Source organism: Podarcis tiliguerta, assembly GCF_965153285.1.
Source record: "Podarcis tiliguerta genome assembly, chromosome: 5".
Lineage (NCBI taxonomy): Eukaryota > Metazoa > Chordata > Lepidosauria > Squamata > Lacertidae > Podarcis > Podarcis tiliguerta.
Window position 1 is genome coordinate 63,375,130 of NC_139538.1, and position 20,365 is coordinate 63,395,494.

The 20,365-nt window shown below is 42.2% G+C and overlaps 1 protein-coding gene across 2 annotated transcripts in view; it reads right to left on the minus strand.

The window, feature by feature from the left end:
* Nucleotides 1-20,365, minus strand: part of STAMBPL1 (STAM binding protein like 1) — a 28,460-nt gene that overhangs the window by 972 nt on the left and 7,123 nt on the right. Inside the window, exons 2-10 of one of the 2 annotated variants that reach the window (XM_083443691.1) lie at nucleotides 15,437-15,517; nucleotides 13,810-14,027; nucleotides 11,042-11,117; nucleotides 10,453-10,548; nucleotides 8,779-9,112; nucleotides 6,487-6,611; nucleotides 5,097-5,234; nucleotides 2,408-2,520; nucleotides 716-815 (exon numbers count right to left, since the gene is read on the minus strand). In XM_083443691.1, the coding sequence (XP_083299817.1) occupies nucleotides 716-815; nucleotides 2,408-2,520; nucleotides 5,097-5,234; nucleotides 6,487-6,611; nucleotides 8,779-9,112; nucleotides 10,453-10,548; nucleotides 11,042-11,117; nucleotides 13,810-14,027; nucleotides 15,437-15,517 (1,281 nt within the window). The remainder of the gene's footprint in view (nucleotides 1-715; nucleotides 816-2,407; nucleotides 2,521-5,096; nucleotides 5,235-6,486; nucleotides 6,612-8,778; nucleotides 9,113-10,452; nucleotides 10,549-11,041; nucleotides 11,118-13,809; nucleotides 14,028-15,436; nucleotides 15,518-20,365) is intronic. The other variant, XM_083443692.1, reaches the window with a different exon arrangement.

The following is a 20,365-nucleotide window of genomic DNA, read 5'->3' on the forward strand; positions in this document are numbered from 1 at the left end:
GCGCACAATGCCTAGCACCCTTAAATAACTACAGTTTCCAGGATGCTTTTTTTGGGGGGGGAGGGGGGCATTTTATATGCTTTGAATGCTGTGCATACAGCCTAAATCACATCTTGGTCAATGTAAGACCAGCCACATTTTTTCCTGCAGCCTTATGAAAGCAGATGTTTGGTGTCTGTGATGTCGGAAAATTAGTGCTTTAATTGTGACCAAAAAGCAGGAACAATGGGGTGAAATGGAAGAGAGTACACTTTAACTTAGTTAAATTTAAAATTAGTGTCTTTTAGTTCAGAGCAGCTGGGCTGCATATATAAACCTATGCAGTTTACGCTTCTTCCTCACCAGGCAAAAATAAATATTCCCAGTGAAGGGGAAGGAGAAGGAGAATTCACATTTCCTCTCTCCCACTTTCTAGATGAGTTCTGTGTACTCCAGAAACAAACAAAGAGAACACCCAGAATGACAGAGCACAACTCTCTTTTGAGGAAAGGTTACAGAATTGGGGGCTTGTTAAATTGGAAAAAGAGTTACAGGGGCATGATAGGAGAGAGTGGATGGGGAGAAGCTTCTCTCCCTCTTGGAGATTCAAGGAAGACAAAAAGGAAGTGCTTCCTCACACAGTTATGGAATTCAGTCCTGCAAGACATTGTGCTGGACAAACAAACACACAGACAGACAGACATACTCAGCCAAACTGTTGAGAAGTAATGCTTACATTAAATAGTCTAGGATCCTTGGTATGGGGATGAAAGCCCTTCTTTTTACAAGCAGAAACTTCCAACATGCCAGCATTAGTAAGTCTGAAGACTCCCGTGCTAGAAAGCAAAGAAAGTATTATGTCCATGGAAGCAAACGGAACAGAGCAAAAAATAAAATAAAAATGTACGTCTCAATAATGTGTGAAAAATCAGATGCATGAGCAACTTTAGGGAGTTTGCCAGAGGAGCATTTCAATTTAAGCTCACACCTGAGGACTAAGACACGGACAGCTCAATTCTATGCAGCACCAGTAGCAGAAGAGGTACGTATATACAGCAACTATAACAGCTTCCTATGAAAGAAAGGTTGCTTAAGATTAATCCAGCTCTGCCCAACTGTATTTATAAATGATGCACCAGCAGGAGAGCGGGTTCCTTCACCAGAGAAGAGGATACTTCCTCTCTCCTAGTGATGAAATGGGTCATTTCTGTAGCACATTTGCATCACATATGTAGGATTGTAACTGCTGCCTCACGTATTGGACACACATGATGCAAATGATGCCACACTGCATCCAGTGTGATACCATGAGCAGAGTAATATCCAAAAAGTAGATCCTGCTGTGGAAAATTCTGAACTTGCCTAAACCAGACTAAAATAATTGCAGTTGATTAAGCATTTAATTTTTAACTTAATCCATCAAGGTTGACTGCACCTGCACATTACATGTTAAAAAGGCTCAGATTTAATCTCCAACTAGAAGGATATCAAGTAGCAAAGCTGGCAGAGATGCTTGCTTTGGAACCTATCCCTGGAGAAGCCACTGCCAACCACACGAGGTCACACTGGGCTACGTGGTCCAATGCCGTTTTTTGTATGTTCAAGTTTTATGCTCAACACTTGAAATAAAGTTCATCTCCTTATTTCCCTTTTTCCATTCCCCACGACAGTAAAGCAAAATTGCACCAAAAAATAAATATGCCTACAAATTAACATTCCCACCAAATAAACTGAGTTAAAAAAACAAATGCCTATAGCACAAAATTACCCAACGCAGTAACTTGCCTCCAGTGAGGAGTGGATGAGGATATGCATGCATGTGGACCTCTATGGACTCGAGTATAAGGAGACCCGAATATAAACCGAGGCACCTAATTTTACCACAAAAAAACTGGGAAAACTTATTGACTCGAGTATAAGCCTAGGGTGGGAAATGCCGACAGCGGCAAAGGCAGCGGAGGAGGAAGGAGCTGCCCCAAAGGGCTGCTTTCGGCTGCTCGTTCCTCTTCCTCTGCCAGTAACAGCCTTTGCCGCTCGCAAGGGCAAGCACAGGAGCCACGCTTGGCAGAGCGGCGGTGGCACTAGCAGTGGCAGCAAACAGTAAGTGGGACCCAAGTATAAGCTGGGGGGGGGGGCTTTTTCAGCATTAAAAATGTGCTGAAAAAGTCAGCTTATAGACAAGTATATACAGTAATCAAAATCTTTAAAAGAAAACAGGGACCCTGAAATTAAATTGCCACTTAAAATATGAATTAACAATAAGAATTAAGTCTAAGTTACAGTCCAAGTTACAATACGGTTCCAGTCCAACCCTGTACTTCAATCCTTCACTTTGTCTGTAGTTCTGTAGTTTGCTGATTACAGAGACATCTTTCTGAACATTGCTGATGGATGGAGTCAGAGAGAGAGAGAGAGAGAAATAACTTACTCGTTATGTTTTGGTGAACAAACAATTGCAATAGCCTCCGGTAGCATTAGCTGATAAGAACAATGTGTATGAAGATCAACACTGGATAAGAATGCCGTCTGTGTTGGATGTGTCTACAAAGAAAGAAAGGAAAATGTCTACTTAGTGGATGGATTTTTTGTTTTTTAACAGATCAAGGTCAAATACAATCAAGGAGAAATCATAGTTAGTCTGAAGGCTTGTTGTATGATTTTCTAGCAACCGTTTATGTTATTTCCTTCACCCAAACAGACAGCATGACAATTCTCATCAGCAAAGAGGGTGCTTCAAAGTCATAGCAAAGGTACCTGTTGTAAGTTACTCACTGCACCATAGGTGGGCTGGTAAGGAAAGGGAAATTACTGAAAGGAACAGAAAACTAAAGCCTTTGACCATGAAACTATATCAAAGAAATAGGGGCAGAAAATGACAAACTACTACATGGAAAATTTAATTAAATTGGCAGGTATAGGTATATAATTTGCATTGTTTTGGTCAGACATACAAACGATTGATGTACAGGAGGCGGGGATGTAATCTGTCTTTCTTGTTTGTAGCTGAAAAAACAGTGCACAGTGCTAATTGCCTGACTCCTGTGGCAATCACAAAACAGCCTCCCCAGAGGAATTTCCCATTTGACTGACTGAAGTTTAAACTTCACCCCCAAAATGGGATGGGAAGTCCCCAAGCAAATGTTTTCTTGCAAAACTTTTCAAGGCACTTGGGGGATGTGGGAGGCAATGCCTGGCACGTACTGAAGTGATTATTTAATTGCTTTGGCACATGTCCAACTGGCAAGCTCACCTGAGCCACTGTTCAGGACATTTCTTTGGCTTTGAGGTTGAACGTGGCATGAGCTGAACATACTTCAGCGGTCACCGTTTGATTTCTGCATGTGCTCAGTTCTGTATGGATCCCTTCAGGCAGCACACAGCACTCAAATATAGGCCTAACATTTGGCAGGAACACTAAGGGCAGGTATGAACACTGATAGCATGATAAAAAAAAAACCCCAAAATGCTGAGCGACAGGTCTGGGAGCATGTGTGCCCACCTCTACTCAAAGAAAAGTGAGACATATGGAATGGGAATGCATATTGAAAGTATATGCCAGTTAGTCGTATTTACCAGGGCCAATTGGGGGCTGGGGTACATTTGCAAAGTAACACCAGCATTTTAATCAGGAACGCTGTGTTGGGGGGAAAGTTAACCTCTTCTCTCCCTACAGTCCTGGTCACTGTTTCCCTGTGACTGCTATTTAAATTTTGAAAAGATCAGTGTCTATACCTACCTAGAGTTGCTATATATATTCTTGCAATGCCTTTTTTTTTTTTTTTTGTATGGCTGCAGCATTTAATGACTTATTTGTTAATTTGCCTATTTGTTAATTTGCCTATTTAACAACAGTTGCATACCACTTATTTATAATAAAACATCTAAACGGTTTCAAGGTACATCAGTAAATCAGTTTAAAATAATGACAATAAACAGTAAGAAAGATTAAAACACATAACCATCTCCGTGTCTGGATAGAGTTGCCTAAGCAAAAATATTTTAAACAAATGTTTTAATTAATTGAATTAAAGCTCAAAACGTGTCCTGGTTTATGGTATCCTAATTAAACTGGTAGAATATATATATTTTTAATGCATCGTTATCATTATTAGTAGCAGTAGTAGTAAAAGGTAAAGGTAAAGGTACCCCTGCCCATATGGGCCAGTCTTGCCAGACTCTAGGGTTGTGCGCTCATCTCACTCTATAGGCCGAGAGCCAGTGCTGTCCGCAGACACTTCCGGGTCACGTGGCCAGCATGACAAGCTGCATCTGGCGAGCCAGCGCAGCACACGGAACGCCGTTTACCTTCCCATTGGTAAGCGGTCCCTATTTATCTACTTGCACCCGGAGGTGCTTTCGAACTGCTAGGTTGGCAGGCGCTGGGACCGAACGACGGGAGCGCACCCCGCCACGGGGATTCGAACCGCCGACCATGTGATTGGCAAGTCCTAGGTGCTGAGGTTTTACCCACAGCGCCATCCGCGTCCCTAGCAGTAGTAGTAGTAGTACTTATAATGTCTCCTAAAGGATGCATCTGCCTCTTTCTGTCACACAAGAATTTTTTTGTTAAAAAAATGGGATGACAATATGCCCTGCTATCATAAGCACTTCTGTGTAGGCATAACAAATCTGAAGATCTAGTCAACAAAAGTAGACAGACCTGTACTTGTTGAAAGATTTGCAGTGCCCTAAGGGGCTACAGAACACTTGGTACATGTGGGTAGCAGGAAGGTTAAGGAAGAATAGTCTAGGGATAGTGCTTTCATTTTGAAAACAAACTGAATGCACTACCTTTCACTTTCCATTACGACAAGCATAAAACAATTAACGAATGTGAAAAACAAATGTCAGTGCATGTGTCATGTCACAAGCAGTAGCAGACAAGATGGGTCTCCACTGAAATCCATGGAAAAATTAAACCAGAGTAAAATAGAAATAAACCAATGCAACTAAAATGAAGATAAAGCAAAAAGGACGTCGGCTTAAAAACAAAACCAATTCTCCCCACCCCCCATTGCACACCCTTAGAATAGTTTACCAAAAATATTGTTTCTGTAAGGAATGTCTTCTGCCTATTTCTTCACTGAGATCCACAGCATATTTATGTATATACGTACATGGATCCAGCCCAGAGTGAGGAGATCGTGTTGGTCTTGAACACTGAACAGCTCTTCCACATTCTCCATGTCGCAATAATCTGGCCCCGCAGACTGTTTTGGCACTATCACATGAGTAATAGTGAATTCGTTATGGGTCTGTAAAATAAAAGTGTGGCAAGATAGCTTTGGGAACAAGAACCGAACATCGACCCCCAGAACCATCACCATTACCAACCGGATCAGTTTTTAGTGCTCTTATCATAGTTGCTGTGCTGATTTACACCAAGCGATACTCAGGTTCATCACAGTAGCAGACAAAGCAGCAATGACGGGAGGTCAACATTGATATTAAAATATTATATACCTGGACAAGCATTTAAAGAGAAGATTGAAAGTTGCCATATTAACTGAGTCAAAGCTTTAGTCCATCTAGCTCGGCATTTTCTACACTGACTGGAAGCATAGCTGTCAACGTTTCCCTTTTTTAAAGGGAAATTCCCTTATTCCGAATAGGATTCCTCGCAAGAAAAGGGAAAAGTTTACAGCTATGACTGGAAGTGACTCCAAGGATACAGACAGCGCTTTTCCACAACCCTTACCTGCAAATGCCTGGTACTGAACATGGAACCTTCTGCATTAAAAGCACTGAGCTACAGCCAGTGTGCGCCATGCTTATGTAAAGATACGGCAGGAAATGCTACCTTTTCTTAGTATGTAATCTTATTCACACTCACATGCGAATGGAATTTACTTCTCAGTAAACATAGATAGGGTTGGGTTTCACAATGCAGTATTTTTTTTTAATCTTCTTACTAGCCAGAATATATATTATTTTAATATCTGTGTATGTTTTCCCCTGTGTGCCAGGTTGAGTACTTTCTATATCAGCCGTATTTCAGACACCATTTCGCAGTTAACTATTGGTGTAAAGTGAACATTAGGCAAGAGTGTGCATTATTTATCTAGGAAGCAAAATCCAAGCAATAATAGCTAAGTGATATTTGCTATAATTTCTCTCCACTCATACATACACACAAAATCTGATATTCAGAATCTGATATGCCACAGCATTAGCTCCCACTATATTTAATATTGGTTTTCCTGCAACAAATTCTCATTTGTGTTTCATGAAAACCATTACAAAAAATCCTTTAGTGGAGGTCTAACTTCACAGCAGAATGATTTAATAGCATTACATGCTTCCCATTGCCTAAGATCAATGATTTATGCTCCTCCCCCAAAAGGCAAACAGCAGACCACAGTTCAGTAAGAATTTCTGAGAAGTAAAGTCAATTATGTAGCACACTTACACTCCACATCTGCTTTTGCTCTGATATCAGTTCATTACAGGAAAATACAGTACTATCAAAAGTGCCTTCCCCATACAAATGTGAAGGTTCAACTGTACCAGTTTTCCACAGAGAATTCCACATGTCTCTATTCCTCTTACTGTATTTGCCTCTGCTAGCAGCAGAAATTTGTGGCAAAGATCCTTGGGCAGAACCACACTTCGCAGCCCTTCAGCCACATTGTCTAAAAAGAGAGAGAGAGTAAGAGTGCCATTTATGCAGAGATAAAGGTAAGGTAAGGGATGCGGGTGGCACTGTGGTCTAAACCACTGAGCCTCTTGGGCTTGCTGATCGGAAGGTTGGTGGTTCGAATCCCCACGATGGGGTGAGCTCCTGTTGCTCAGTCCCAGCTCCTGCCAACCTAGCAGTTTCTGTCACGGTGTTCCATTGCACCAGAAGCAGTTTAGTCATCCTGGCCACATGACCTGGAAAGCTGTCTGTGGACAAACATCCCTCGGCCTGAAAGTGAGATGAGTGCTGCAACCCCATAGTCGTCTTTGACTGGACTTAACCGTCCAGGGGTCCTTTACCTTTTTACATTTATGCAGAAGTCTACATGTTCTTATACAATACAATTTAAAAAGCGCTTGACTGACTTGAATACATGTACAAATTCGGAGGCTAATTTTTTAATAATTTATTTTGCATTTATTCATTTATTTTGGAAATTTATACACTACCTAGCTACAGTCAGAATTCAGGGTAGATATAAAGACACTGCAAGTGACTGTCCCATTTCTAGCAGTGATTTTCTTCTGCGCCTGTTTCTGTTGCCCTCTACTTATGGCAAATGGCTTATGCAACAAAGAGAGGCTGAAATTTCTATAAAATATCACAAGCTAATAAAGAAGGTTGATCGCCGAAAAATTGACGCTTTTGAATTATGGTGCTGGAGGAGACTCTTGAGAGTCCCATGGACTGCAAGAAGATCAAACGCATCCATTCTTAAGGAAATCAGCCCTGAGTGCTCACTGGAAGGACAGATCCTGAAGCTGAGGCTCCAATACTTTGGCCACCTCATGAGAAGAGAAGACTCCCTGGAAAAGACCCTGATGCTGGGAAAGATGGAGGGCACAAGAAGGGGACGACAGAGGACGAGATGGTTAGACAGTGTTCTCGAAGCTACAAACATGAGTCTGACCAAACTGCGGGAGGCAGTGGAAGACAGGAGTGCCTGGCGTGCTCTGGTCCATGGGGTCACGAAGAGTCGGACACGACTGAACGACTAAACAACAACAATCACAAGCTATATAGGTTGGACAGCTACTAGAGTTGCTGCAGTCTCACTTATTTGGTGTGTGCATTTTAGGATTTGAGTGCCAGTGTGATGTAGTGGAAAAGCTGGTTTGGGATCCCTGCTCAACCATGAAGGTCATTAGCTGACCTTGGGCCGTTCGGCAACATTCCAGGATGAATGAGCAGTTATTAAACAGAATTTATTGAACTTTTGGAAGCATAGTTCCAGAATCAGGATTTCAAAGAGGTTTGAGTGAATTAAAAAGCTAAAGTTAAAGGGAAAGGAGTGATGAGGAATACAGAGAAACAGCTTTATGAAGGTAAACTAGGGGCATGGAAGAATGCAAGCTACGTGAATGGAAGCCTGAAAGAAGGGAGATCTGAGACTCAAATATTTCTCTTGAGCAAACCAACGAATAGGGTATACTAGAAGTCAGTCACAAACACACAACTTAAAGCACACCTTGACTTCCATATCATGAGTGAGGTATTGTCTTGGATACCTTCGTTAGGTTGAACTGCCAATTATTTATTCATGGCTTTTCCTTTTTAGGGAAAAACCACTCAGTTCAAATGGAGCTCTGAACGAGTAACTGGGCAACCTTTACAGAGCACCCCATCCAGAACGTGGACACACATTTCTAACCAGATAAAAGATACCTATGTGTGTATCAAAGTTTCAGAACATCTTCTATGCTGTAATATTTCAACGGTTTGGGATTTTAATCATTGGCATTGTATAGACTTTTAGGTCAAATCTTTCATGTGCAGTAGTACCTCGGGTTACATACACTTCAGGTTACAGACGCTTCAGGTTACAGACTCCGCTAACCCAGAAATAGTACCTAGGGTTAAGAACTTTGCTTCAGGATGAGAACAGAAATCGTGCTCCGGTGGCACGGCAGCAGCGGGAGGCCCCATTAGCTAAAGTGGTACCTTGGGTTAAGAACAGTTTCAGGTTAAGAACGGACCTCCGGAACAAATTAAGTACTTAACCCGAGGTACCACTGTATTCCGATTTATATTGGATGCCACCTGTTGCGAACCTTAGCCACACAGTTGGCTGTGTGCAATAACACGGGAAGAAGACAAGAACAACAAAATTGCTCTCTTACTCTGAACAGCACTTAGAGTAGCAGCTGGCTTTAAGGCCCGACTTATAGGAGGAGACTGTCCATCACTCTTGTTTGCAATTGTTGTGGGGAAAGAATTATTCAGATGTGTTGCAGTGCATGACGATAACGTGCTCCCATCAGTCTGCTCAGATGTAATTGAGTTATCCTTAGTTTTCTCATCACGGGCTCTTTCTTGCTTCTTCAGTTGATCTTCAAAGAACTGAAACTGTTCTGTTTCCAGCTGCTGTTGACGAATCTGTGCAATCCGCTTCTTCTCTGCTTCTATCAGTTTCTGCTGCTCTAGCTTCTTGAGTAATTCAGCTTTGCATTTGCCCTGAAAAATATATTACATGAAAAAATCCAATGTACCGCCCACAGTGGTTCAAACCACATTAGACATGGCAGATCCAATTGTTTAAATACTTGTCCCATTCACATATAAAGTGGAGTACAGTGGTACCTCGGGTTACATACGCTGTAGGTTACATATGCTTCAGGCTGCAGACTCCGCTAACCCAGAAATAGCACCTTAGGTTAAGAACTTTGCTTCAGGATGAGAACAGAAACTGTGCTCCGGCGGCGTGACGGCAGCAGGAGGCCCCATTAGCTAAAGTGATGCTTCAGGTCAGTGGCGTAGCGTGGGGGGTGCAGGGGGGGCCGGCCGCACCGGGCGCAACATCTGGGGGTTAGGGTTAGGGGGCGCAAATCCACAGGTTAGGGGGCGCAAATCCACGGGTTAGGGGGCGCAAATTACTTGCCTTGCCCCGGGTGCTGACAACCCACGCTACGCCACTGCTTCAGGTTAAGAAGAGTTTCAGGTTAAGAACGGACCTCCGGAACGAACTAAGTACTTAACCCAAGGTACCACTGTACTATTTAAAGGCCAGGAGTGTATGGGGATGGGGAGAATGCTGAACAAACCTTCAGCCTGCAGCTTTCCCTCTGCAGGGCTTACTTCTGGTACTGGACCTTAAGAAACAGACTTCTGGGTAAACTCCTGGCTGCATAGCTCTCTGACCCTTTCAGTTGCACCACCCACACTTGTTTTGCAAGTGAAAATGAGAACTTTTCATTTAGTAGGTCTGCCACCGTCATGCATATTTTGGGCTTCGGAAAGGATCGTTTCCTCTATGAGCACAAGCATAGGAAGTGAATAATGGCAAAAATAAATAATGTCAAGGAACTGACACACGTTTATAGCTGGCTATGATTCTTGGCCAAACTTTTTGGCAAGGAATAGTACAGTGCAGAATATGGATGCATTGCCTGTGGGCCATACGGTTCTTGGCACCCATGTTGTTTGGGCATGGCTGCCTACTTGTGTGTGTCTGTGTTGCTGGGGGATGGAGAAAAGGTTTGCATCAATCCAGTGGAACACTTCCATGGATCAAGAGGTAACAAAGGACTTTGGTTTCTCAATAGATAGCTGATATGTTAGTGTTCAGTTTCACTTTGTGTTCATTTTTAACATTATTATTATTATCATCAATAGTAACAGTGTTACTTACCACCACTACCACAAAATGTTTAAAAGCTAAATAAATTATGTCATTCACCTATAGGATTCCTTACTAAAGGTTTATATATTTGCCAGCTTTGTTATACAGAATATTGACGATGGGGTACACATATAATTAAAAACACATACAATATAAATGTTCTGGTGGAATTTACCTTGTCTTGCATATATTCCCGATATTCTGCATTATATTTCTTTAACAACTCCTTCTTCAATTCATCAGTTCTTGGAAAGGCTATGTCCTTCAGTTTCTTTGTTAGAGAGAATTAAAATAAAGAAATAAATAAGTGCATGCATGCATATAAATACTTGCCTTCCTCCCATTCCAGATCACCATCTTGATCTCATAACCAATTTGTCTATTGGTATAAAATTAAAATTAAATACAAAAAATTTAAGGCTCAGAGCTATGAACCAGCCTCTATTGACATGGCTGTTCAGTGGTCTTAACTGCCTTTGTGTTTGCTACTGATAGATTTCAAAGGTCATGATGGTATTGCTGCCTTGGTAAAATGGCTAACATAATTTAATCACGAGAAAATGTATCAAGTCTGGTCTCCATAGGAGAACATGGCTTCCAAACCCAGAGTTCATACTGTAGCCCTCAGCACCGATGGAAACATAAGCTTTTAGAGCCCAAATGCCTTAGCACAGCTGGTGGTGCTGTTGTTATTGGTTCATGAAAAGAAAAAGAAGTCCTCTGAAATGCCCGATATTTTTATTTTTTTTAAAAAGCAACTCTACCTTCATGATATCCTGTTTTTCTGGAACTGCACATTGCTGGTAGTCTCGATGACAGGGCAGCTTTTCTACAAACAAACTAGAAAACGAGACACACACATTTTCCACCTTGCATGTCTGAGAAATATCCACAACACCATTGTTTTCCTGCAGAGACAAAAGCTGGCTGCATAAATCGTATGAGGCTGGACCTAGTGTTCCTTTTTTGATTCACAGCAGCTTTCTGTACCTTTGGATTTTAAATTACAACACTGCAGTTCTACAGTCGGTTCTCCGTGCACAATTGGTTTACTATTTACTATGCTGTAGTGCCACTCATTCTCACGCAGCTCTTCCAGAAAAACAATGCTTCTCAATTGCAGTCAATGCTATGCTTAGAACTATAGGTAATGAATAAAACAAAGCACTAGAACTATCCTTTGGTGTACCTACTTTCTTTGTTTGTTGTAACTGACAATGCAATTTTTCAATCCTTCTCTTCCCTCCATTTCAATTCTTCTTGCCTCTTTCCTCGGGAGTACTAGCCCAGCACTATTTCAATACTTCAACTGAAAACAACTTCTCAAAACTTAGGCAGGTGTCCCAGTCTGAATAGTTGTGAACATTTAGACTGAAGGACTGAGGCTGGGACCTTCTGAGTGAAAAGCTTATGGCCCACCACTGAGCTTCAATATTCTCCCATTTAACTTCTCACATGGCTTTCCCCAGAACACATAGTTGCTGCAAGACTTCTGTTTCCTTTTCTCAGATGTGAGTGTGGGGGTGGGTGAATGAGAAGGCAGCATGGAAAGCAGCTTGTCTGCATCCATAATGCAGCCTATTGTGTTAAAGTATGTCTGGGAACAAAACTGGGCTTGGGGAAGGGAAAAAGACTCTGCCAAGAGAGTGCCAGAAGCAGCCACAGGTGCACAAAAGGAATTCAAAAATGGCATGGCGAGCTTCCACTCACTCACTCTCTCGCAGGTTAGGGGATGGATTAGTGACTCAGCAACAGAAGCAGGTCTGGCAGCCTAGTTTATTGACTCTATAGGAAACACTGGCAGGGCTCCCTATCCCCATTTACTGGCAAAATACTGCAGTTTCTAGTTGATGGAGGTTGCTTGCTAGAATGAAATTAGTCGTTGGCATGGCGATAGTGGCCATTGTAATTACTGCCTGCTTATTAAGGTATGCATTGGTTATTTGTACTGAAGATGCATGACAAGAGTTAAATAAAAAGCTGCTGTGTGTGTATGTGTGTGTGTGTTTGTGGAGGGGGGGAACACAGCTGTATTCAAAATGCAACATGAAAGATTAAATCACCCAGCAGAAATCCCTCATCTCAGTTTGAGCCCTAGCTTTGTGATGATGCAACAGCAGCCACATAGTTCATATGTACCTCATGTCTGCACTTTCCCTGAGTTTTTACAACCATCAGTTTTAGCAAAATACTAGCTGAAGGCAGGAGTCAACTCCAGCAATGCATGGTGCAGCGAAAGCTCACACATTCTGATGAGTGGTGGCCTACTGTTCTGCCTGATGAGCCTGTCTCATCTCAATTAAAGGAAAGTCTGTCAGACTCTTCTGCATTTGAAAAGGTCTGGAAGGTTGCAGACTGATTCCTTTAATTTTGACTGTGAAACTGGGATGTATGTCAAACATGAGGCAACCCATGAAAACAGCACCCTGTGTCTTGTTTCTTCTCTATCCCCTTTCTCAAATGCCAGATAGCCAACACTGTGCCCTCCAACAGGCTATAAGTTCCAACATCCCAGCCTGCATGTGATATTCCATGCATAATATTATATCATGTCTCTCTGTATCCATGCAGATCATTGTCAAGGAAGCTTACAGAGTAATGAAATTCTTCTGTATGTTGAATATTTTTTATCATTATGGACAGGAGAAGGGACACAAAGCTGATGTTTAAGATGGCGGCCTCAAGTTTGCTGTAACATCTAACTCCTGATTTTTGAGTGCTCCATCTTTAAACATTAAAAAAAGGAAAACTCTCTGTCCCATAAATTAACACAATGGTAGAGGCATCAGGTAAGAATGAAAGGATGGCTATTTCCAGTTCATGTAACTTTTGCATCGAGTCTATTCAGTCCAATTTCTGTGTGATTCTGCAATTTCGTTTTTTTAAAAATCATAGGAAAATGTGCATTTTCTGTACACATTTTACCGTAAAATACAATTTCAATAGGTTTTTTTACCTAAAATACACATTTTAGCCTAAAAGAGGCAGTTGAATACACATCTGAGCTAACAGCTATATCAGAAAATGGAGGGAAGTGTGAAAACGTAAAAATAACTGTGTTCTGATCTGCATATTAATCCAAGAAGTGTGAATCGGGTTGGATCACTTAAAAACATGGAGTGAACAAAAACTGTGAAAATCCCTAGCACCAGGTGAGGGTTGTGTTGTTTATCACTGCTAATGTTACATACATTTTCTACCAGGCTCTTTGGCACTAGTGCAGTTGCATTGCATGCAGCGTTCACCTCACAACTGACACGCTAGCTGGGAGAAAGATGTATTTTCCAGGTATAAAAGTAATTACTGTTCACATGCTTGGAAAATACAGAATTTTGGAAGCAGAAGTTAGGAAAGCCTTCTGTGTGCCCTGTAACAAATGAGGGCATATTTGTTGAGCTCTAAAGTCATTGCCTAACAAGACCCCTTTTTCAGACACGTTTGGAATCATTTGCTTAGCATTCCACTGGCTTAAAATTGCCGTTTCTAAAAATTACGATCAGGTTGATATCCATAACTTCAGACCAATCCTTACGTTATAAACTTATTATAGAGAACAAAGGCATTTTCAAGATTTCCTTCTTCCAGATATACAGATGCCATGCGCTCCATCTCCACTCCAGATCTGAAGTAGCGCCGTGGAGTAATGTCTTCATTTATTGTGATGTTACAACCAAGTTTGCTTAAGGCACGTACACGCTCCTCTGGGCTCAGTGAAACATCTGTGTGGTCAGGTATAGCTGCTAGCCTTTTCTGTTAAAACAGACAGCACAAATTGCATTTCACTTTGGTTACTGAACTTATCCAAGGAACTCGAGCTGAAATCTTGAGCCACAATTAGCAGTTGCAACCTACGGTTTCAGCAAGGTTCGATTTTGCTCCATCAGAGCTGCTGCAAAATAGTAGAGGGGAAATCCCATTAAACCAACCCCCAGCTACTCCATGCACATGCACACAACCACATTTTCAAAACCACACAACTTTCCAAAAATCATTTTGCTTAATGATGCAAGAGTTGTGCACTTTATGCCCATTATGATATATTTTTCACAGCTGCTGTTGTTCTGAAATGTTGTATTTCACATTTGCATATACGCAAGTCAGAATCATAAAGCTTTCAGTCGCCACTTTTTAAACCAACCGGAGCCACTCTGTTCGGCCTCTTTCATAAACAGGATGCAGGTGGCGCTGTGGTGTAAACCACTGAGCCTTGGTCGGCGGTCCCTGCTCCTGCCAACCTAGCAGTTCGAAAGCACACAGTGCAAGTAGATAAACAGGTACCGCTCTGGCAGGAAGATAAACAGCGTTTCCATTGGCTGCTCTGGTCTGCCAGAAACAGCTTAGTCATGCTGGCCACATAACCCGGAAGCTGTATGCCGGCTCCCTCAGCCAATAAAGCGAGATGAGTGCCGCAACCCCAGAGTCATTCGTGACTGGACTTAATTGTCAGAGGTCCCTTTACCTTTAGCCACTCTGTTCAGCCTCTTTCATAAACAGGAATGTAATATGGGAAGTTTGAGACATGATTCAGGCTTAAGCAAAGGCATAGTGAGAAAGGAAGACTGCTGAAGAAAACAGCAGTCCTGCATCTCTGTCTCGTCCTCGCAATTTAAGCACATGGCATCAGGCCACCATGCTGAGAGTTTCCCTGTGTCCCCAAGTGGCAGCCACTTAAATGTAGCAAAGATATTCTCTCACTGTGACAGTGTCTCACCATACATTATGTATTAGTAGACATTATGGAGGAGGGGGAAAAGAGGAGAGGACAGTCCTATTTTTAGCAGCAGCCCCACATCTTCTGTCATGTCTACCGCAAGCCTTAAAAGTTGTGATTTTTAATTATGTCTGGGCCTACCAAGGCTTTAAAGGAGTGGTTTAGGATAACTTATCAACAATGATATGATTATCAGAGGAGTTCAGTAAAAGTAAAAAGTTATGGACCAGATGGAGGGTAAGAAGTAGCATTCATAAACTTTTTTTATTTTATGCCAACTCAATACATTTTGGAAAGATGGACAACATGTTCCAAGGTGTATTTTGAGCTTGAGTGGGATGCTTGCTTCACAAAAAAACAGGCTCAAGCCAATATCCACACCATTCAAGCAGACATGTCTGATAAGCAGCTTTCCATGCATCATGAAGCATCAGCCCTTAGCACTTACCAATGAACTTACAGTGAATGGTTGTTCCATGTTACTTTGTGCTTGCAATCCAAGCTTACTGTTCCTCTCCACTCCTTCCATCTAGCCACAAAAATAGAATAGGAAAAGATACAGTGCTCAACAGCAGTCTCATCCAACATCTCACGCCAATGACAAAGTTCCAAGGAAATATACTGACGGTGCTGTAACCAGCCAGCATTTGTCTCTTGAAATATGAATCATGAATCATGAATCCATAGATTGGTACTTAAAGCACCATGGCTTTGCTGACCTGTATTTCAAAGGTAGCCATATCTTCTGGATATATACCTACCAACTGCCCTGGAAAAATCGGGACATCACATTGTTTCATGTGAGATCATGGTGGCCATTTTGAGTGCCACACTCTCACACTGTGCTCTTGCCCTCTAAAAAGTGCTTGGGGGAGGGTGTGATCTCAAGCTTTCCCTGCTTTGGGGGCACATCAGGGGACTAGGATAGTTTTAAATCCAAGCCATTTCCTGGTCCTCCCCTAGCACAGCCCCAAGCCCTCCCAGGGGTCATAAGATTGCACCCTAAGCAAAGAAAACAACTATACTTTCATGGTAGGCTCCTTCCTAGCAATATATCATATGTGACAATGCACTACAGCAAGAGCCAAGTTCTCTGTTTTACTGCACAAAGTAAATATGTAAAGTGTAAGAAAGCATTTGTTCCTTCACTACTTTTTTACAGGCAAGATATACACTGTTATCATGCATTGGTAGACAGTCTGTAATACACCATACCTTAGGTCTGTTGACATATCCCTTTCACCATATAAATAACAGTAGGACTAACTACTTTTGGGGGAGCAATTCACAGCTCTACTGAAATATACCTGTACCTGATTCACATAACCTTAACTCAGCAGAAAAGCCCTTGAGATCTCTCTTCATATAAACCAAGGTCATTATCTCAGAATGTCAAGCATGGAAATGTCAAGCATGTTGGAGCTTGATTCTGCAAAAAAAGCCCTGTGAGCTCAGCAACAACACCCCCCCCCCAGCCGCATAAACCCTTTGAAGACAAAGAAACAAAACACAGGGTTTGAAAAAGGAACAACGTGATTAGTAACATCAACAGGCAAGTTTGCAAGCCTCGTTGGTTCTTCCACCTGCACCCTGGTAGATTTAGAGAAGTGACAAAACCAGACATCGGAAATGCTATCTATAGATATCTTAGCCAGTAAAAATAAGCATATGCAAAATGCTAACTCAAATTTACTAGGACTGTGAGCTACATGCTGATATTGTTCCATATTCTTTAAGAGGTGAAAAGTTCCAGGAAAATCACCTCCCAGGTTTTGCTTTCCTTTGGGGAAGAGATTTTTATAATGTTTGGCTTATGCACAAATATGCAAGCAGAGCATACATGAAAGCAGTGGTTGTCCTAAGAGGCAATATCTACTATGCCACACCAGATCCCTGGAAAGGCACTGGCACTTCAAGATGCTTCCAGCCTTTCATTCACAGCTTCTCTCTTTGCATCCTGCCCTGTTCCAAAAGTGGTTTCTTTTTCTCTCTTCACATGCACACACAGCAACACATACCCCTCTTGCATCAGCTGTCTTCCCCCTTAGCAGGGCTCGTGTAATGCTCCCAGCTCTGCTAACTCTTAGTCAAAACACTCAGCGTTCTCTAACTGCTTCCTAACAATTAGCTCCCATTAATGAAAAATCTATTAACCGTTCTGGACCATTAAGCAGTAATTTCGCCTTGCAGCCATAAACAGCATTATCACTTGATTATCCCAAGATGAAAGTAAGGTTTATTCCAACTGAGCAATTCATATGCACTTCAATAATCTTCCCAAAATTTTGGAGGGTGGGCTTGAAAATTATTTTGCTTTGTTGTATGCAGTGGTGCTTACTGGTTGTTATCAGCACAGTGCTATCAAGCTGCTGTACTATCATGTTTTGGAATTCTTGTGATGTAATCTCAGTGCCATGCTCTTCACTCTGAGGAGCCACAGAAATCGTGGCACATGAACCTATATTCTTATTTTCCAAAATAACATCTGACAGGATCAGGCTAAGGTGGAACTGTAGACCGTGCAAAAATAGCTCTGCAAAGTTTCTGAAAAATCTTTTTAATAAGCATTCATCTTCTATCATCTTTTAATAGAACTGGAGTATCTAACTCCAGCACTCAGCCCCCTGCATTTCAACAAAACTTGCTCTGACTGCCTAACTGGCTTTGGCAAACTGAGTTGAAGGATAGGCTATTTATAGGTTGTTCAACAATACTTTCAGTAGAATGTATTTACATCATCTCTCTCTCCTAAACAGAAGACATCTGTGTCTATAAATCGACACATTATTTTCAAAACCAAATAACAATCCAAGTCATTCTGCTATCACAACGCTGACATTATCCAATTATCTCACCGTGTGCCATCTTCCTCCAAAATAATAAAAATACTGAACACTCAGTGTCCAAATAATCTGATAGCAGAGAAAAAGCTGAGTTGGTAAAGAGTGCCCCCAAAGATCTCTCATAATTATTTCATCACCTATTCTGAAAACCGAAGTTCTCTCAGAGCCTACAGAGCCTGCAGGAGGCTAACTATATTGCTGACTGTTTCAGAGCACTTGATAAAACCTCACCATATCAAATGCAATGGATTTAGTGATAGTCCACTGATAAACGGGAACTTGTGACTTATGTGAAATTGCTTGTGTGTGTTGCTCCCTATTGAAGTGTAAACCTGTACTGTTCAGAGCTGGCAGTGCAGCATCTAGGTAGTAGGAGAAGCTAGGACGGGGTGGCTAACTGTCCCTTTGGCATTCTAATCCAGGTCCTCTAAGAAAACGTTACTGATCCCCCCCCCCCCACTCTACTGATTTTGGCGACTGTGGCAAAAAAAATGGGGGTGGATGGAGGCCACCTCATTATCAGACTGCATGGATCAGCTGAGGAGGGAGGCAGTGTGCCTTTGGATGTGCATACAAGTGTGTGGAGCAGCAACACCTGTTCCAGAGGATTGGTGAAGAGTGAATGTGGCCCTTGACTGAAAAAAATAAAAATGGTTAGCCACCCTTGAGCTAGGTCATGTGGTTATTAGGAAGGTAAGAGCGTGGAATGCATTTAGAAGGAATTACAGGGCAAGTTGTAACTTAGCATTTGCAGGGCTCAGAAATAGAGCCTTTATTCTCTGTCATTGTTATAAAACAATCTCATAGTATACAATAAAAAGGTAGGCATTATTTTCATGCATGAAGTAACTGATTGAAGTTAACTGACTGCTCAACAGGCACTGTTTGATCAGTCAATTGTCCCCCACGCCTGTCCTAAGCAGAATACACAAATTAGCTTTGGCATTCTGGTTTGGGAGAGTTCCCTTGGCAGTGGACAAATTTACTGTCCCAGCATATTATTTTTCTCAACTGTCTTTATTGAAGCTGATTGTCCCCTGCACTCTTGGCCCTGTTTCTATTACTTTCTCCAGTTTTATTCTGCTTTGCACCATTGCAAATTTTGCCTGCAACAGCTGTCATTACTCAGAGTGGCCATTTTATCTTCCTAATCAGTCTGATTTATGCATAGAGGAAGCCCAGACATCCCAAGCACCACAAATCTGACGAGCCTTGCTTCCTTATAGAATTGCCACTTGGGTCAATTGACTGATCAAATATTGTCAACTAACTATCCATTATTAGATGCAGTCAACTGGGAAACACTGGCCTGCGAGCGCTCCAATTGGAGAACAGCCTTTACCAAAGGTGTCATGGGTTTTGAAGATGCTGGAACTCAGGACAAAAGGGAGAAAAGTGCTAAGAGGAAGGCACGCTTGGCAAACCCTCACCATGATCAACTCCTGCCCAGAAACCTACTGTATGTCCCCACTGTGGAAAGACCTGTGGATCCAGAAATGGCCCCCACAGTCACTTAGAGACTCACTTTTAAAACCGTGTTTATAGAAGACAATCTTACTCGGCTGCAAGTGATCACCAAAGAAGAAGAGAAAGATGCAGTCAAATATGATCAAAGATTCCATGAAGTCAGGAATGCCACCACACAGGTGTCAGCTTAATGCCATAATGAAATTAAAGAGGTTATAGAAATTGCAGGAATGGAGATTCTTCCTCCTGGCCCTGCAGCAATTAGGGGCAAACTCGAAGGAAAGGAAAGTTTTTTCCAGCTGGCCACCTAGAGTAATTGTGGGTGGTTTTCAGCCTTTTTGAGTCCACAGTTCCCTTGACCAACTACATTCTTTTTGTGGCACCCCTGTGGAGCTCAAGAGCCCAGTTATGTCTGCCCTTGCCTGCAGAGCTGGCAGCTTCTCACCCTTTTTCGAACACCCTACCTTGTGGAGTGTTCCCTCAGCATCTCCCTCTTCCCTCTCCCCTCTCCTTGGGAGTCCTCCAGGCAGAAGCTGCTGCCCCAAGGAAAGGTGCCTCCTCACACTGCCCCACAGGGGCCTGGGAAGCACCCCCTAACCAGCCCCAGAGGCACCATTTGCCTGGGGAGCTTGTAGGCAGGGATGCTGCAACAAACAGCTGTGCAAGCCTTTGAGAGGTAAAGATGTGTGAGGGCATTAGAGGAAGGGAGGGAAGGAAAAAGGAACAAAGACCAGTGTTGCCCCTGGCATCCCTGACCATCACTCAAGGCACCCCAGGGTGCCATGGAAGATTGGTTGAAAACCACTGGTGTATCTGAACAGGAAAGCAGTCAGTTATCAGTGGCAAAGACCACTGCCAAAGAATACCTATTATTCTATCTTGCTTGCTGCAGGAATGAGAATTACCTCTGTGATATCTGTTGTTAATTTATTTTATTTTAAATAAATAAATAAAGGCTGGCCCTGATGCTCCAGGATAAAAGTAAAAGAAGAACTATTTGCAGAATAGTTAGCATTTATAGCAGAGCTTTCCAAACCGTGTGTCGCAACACATTAATGTGCCACATG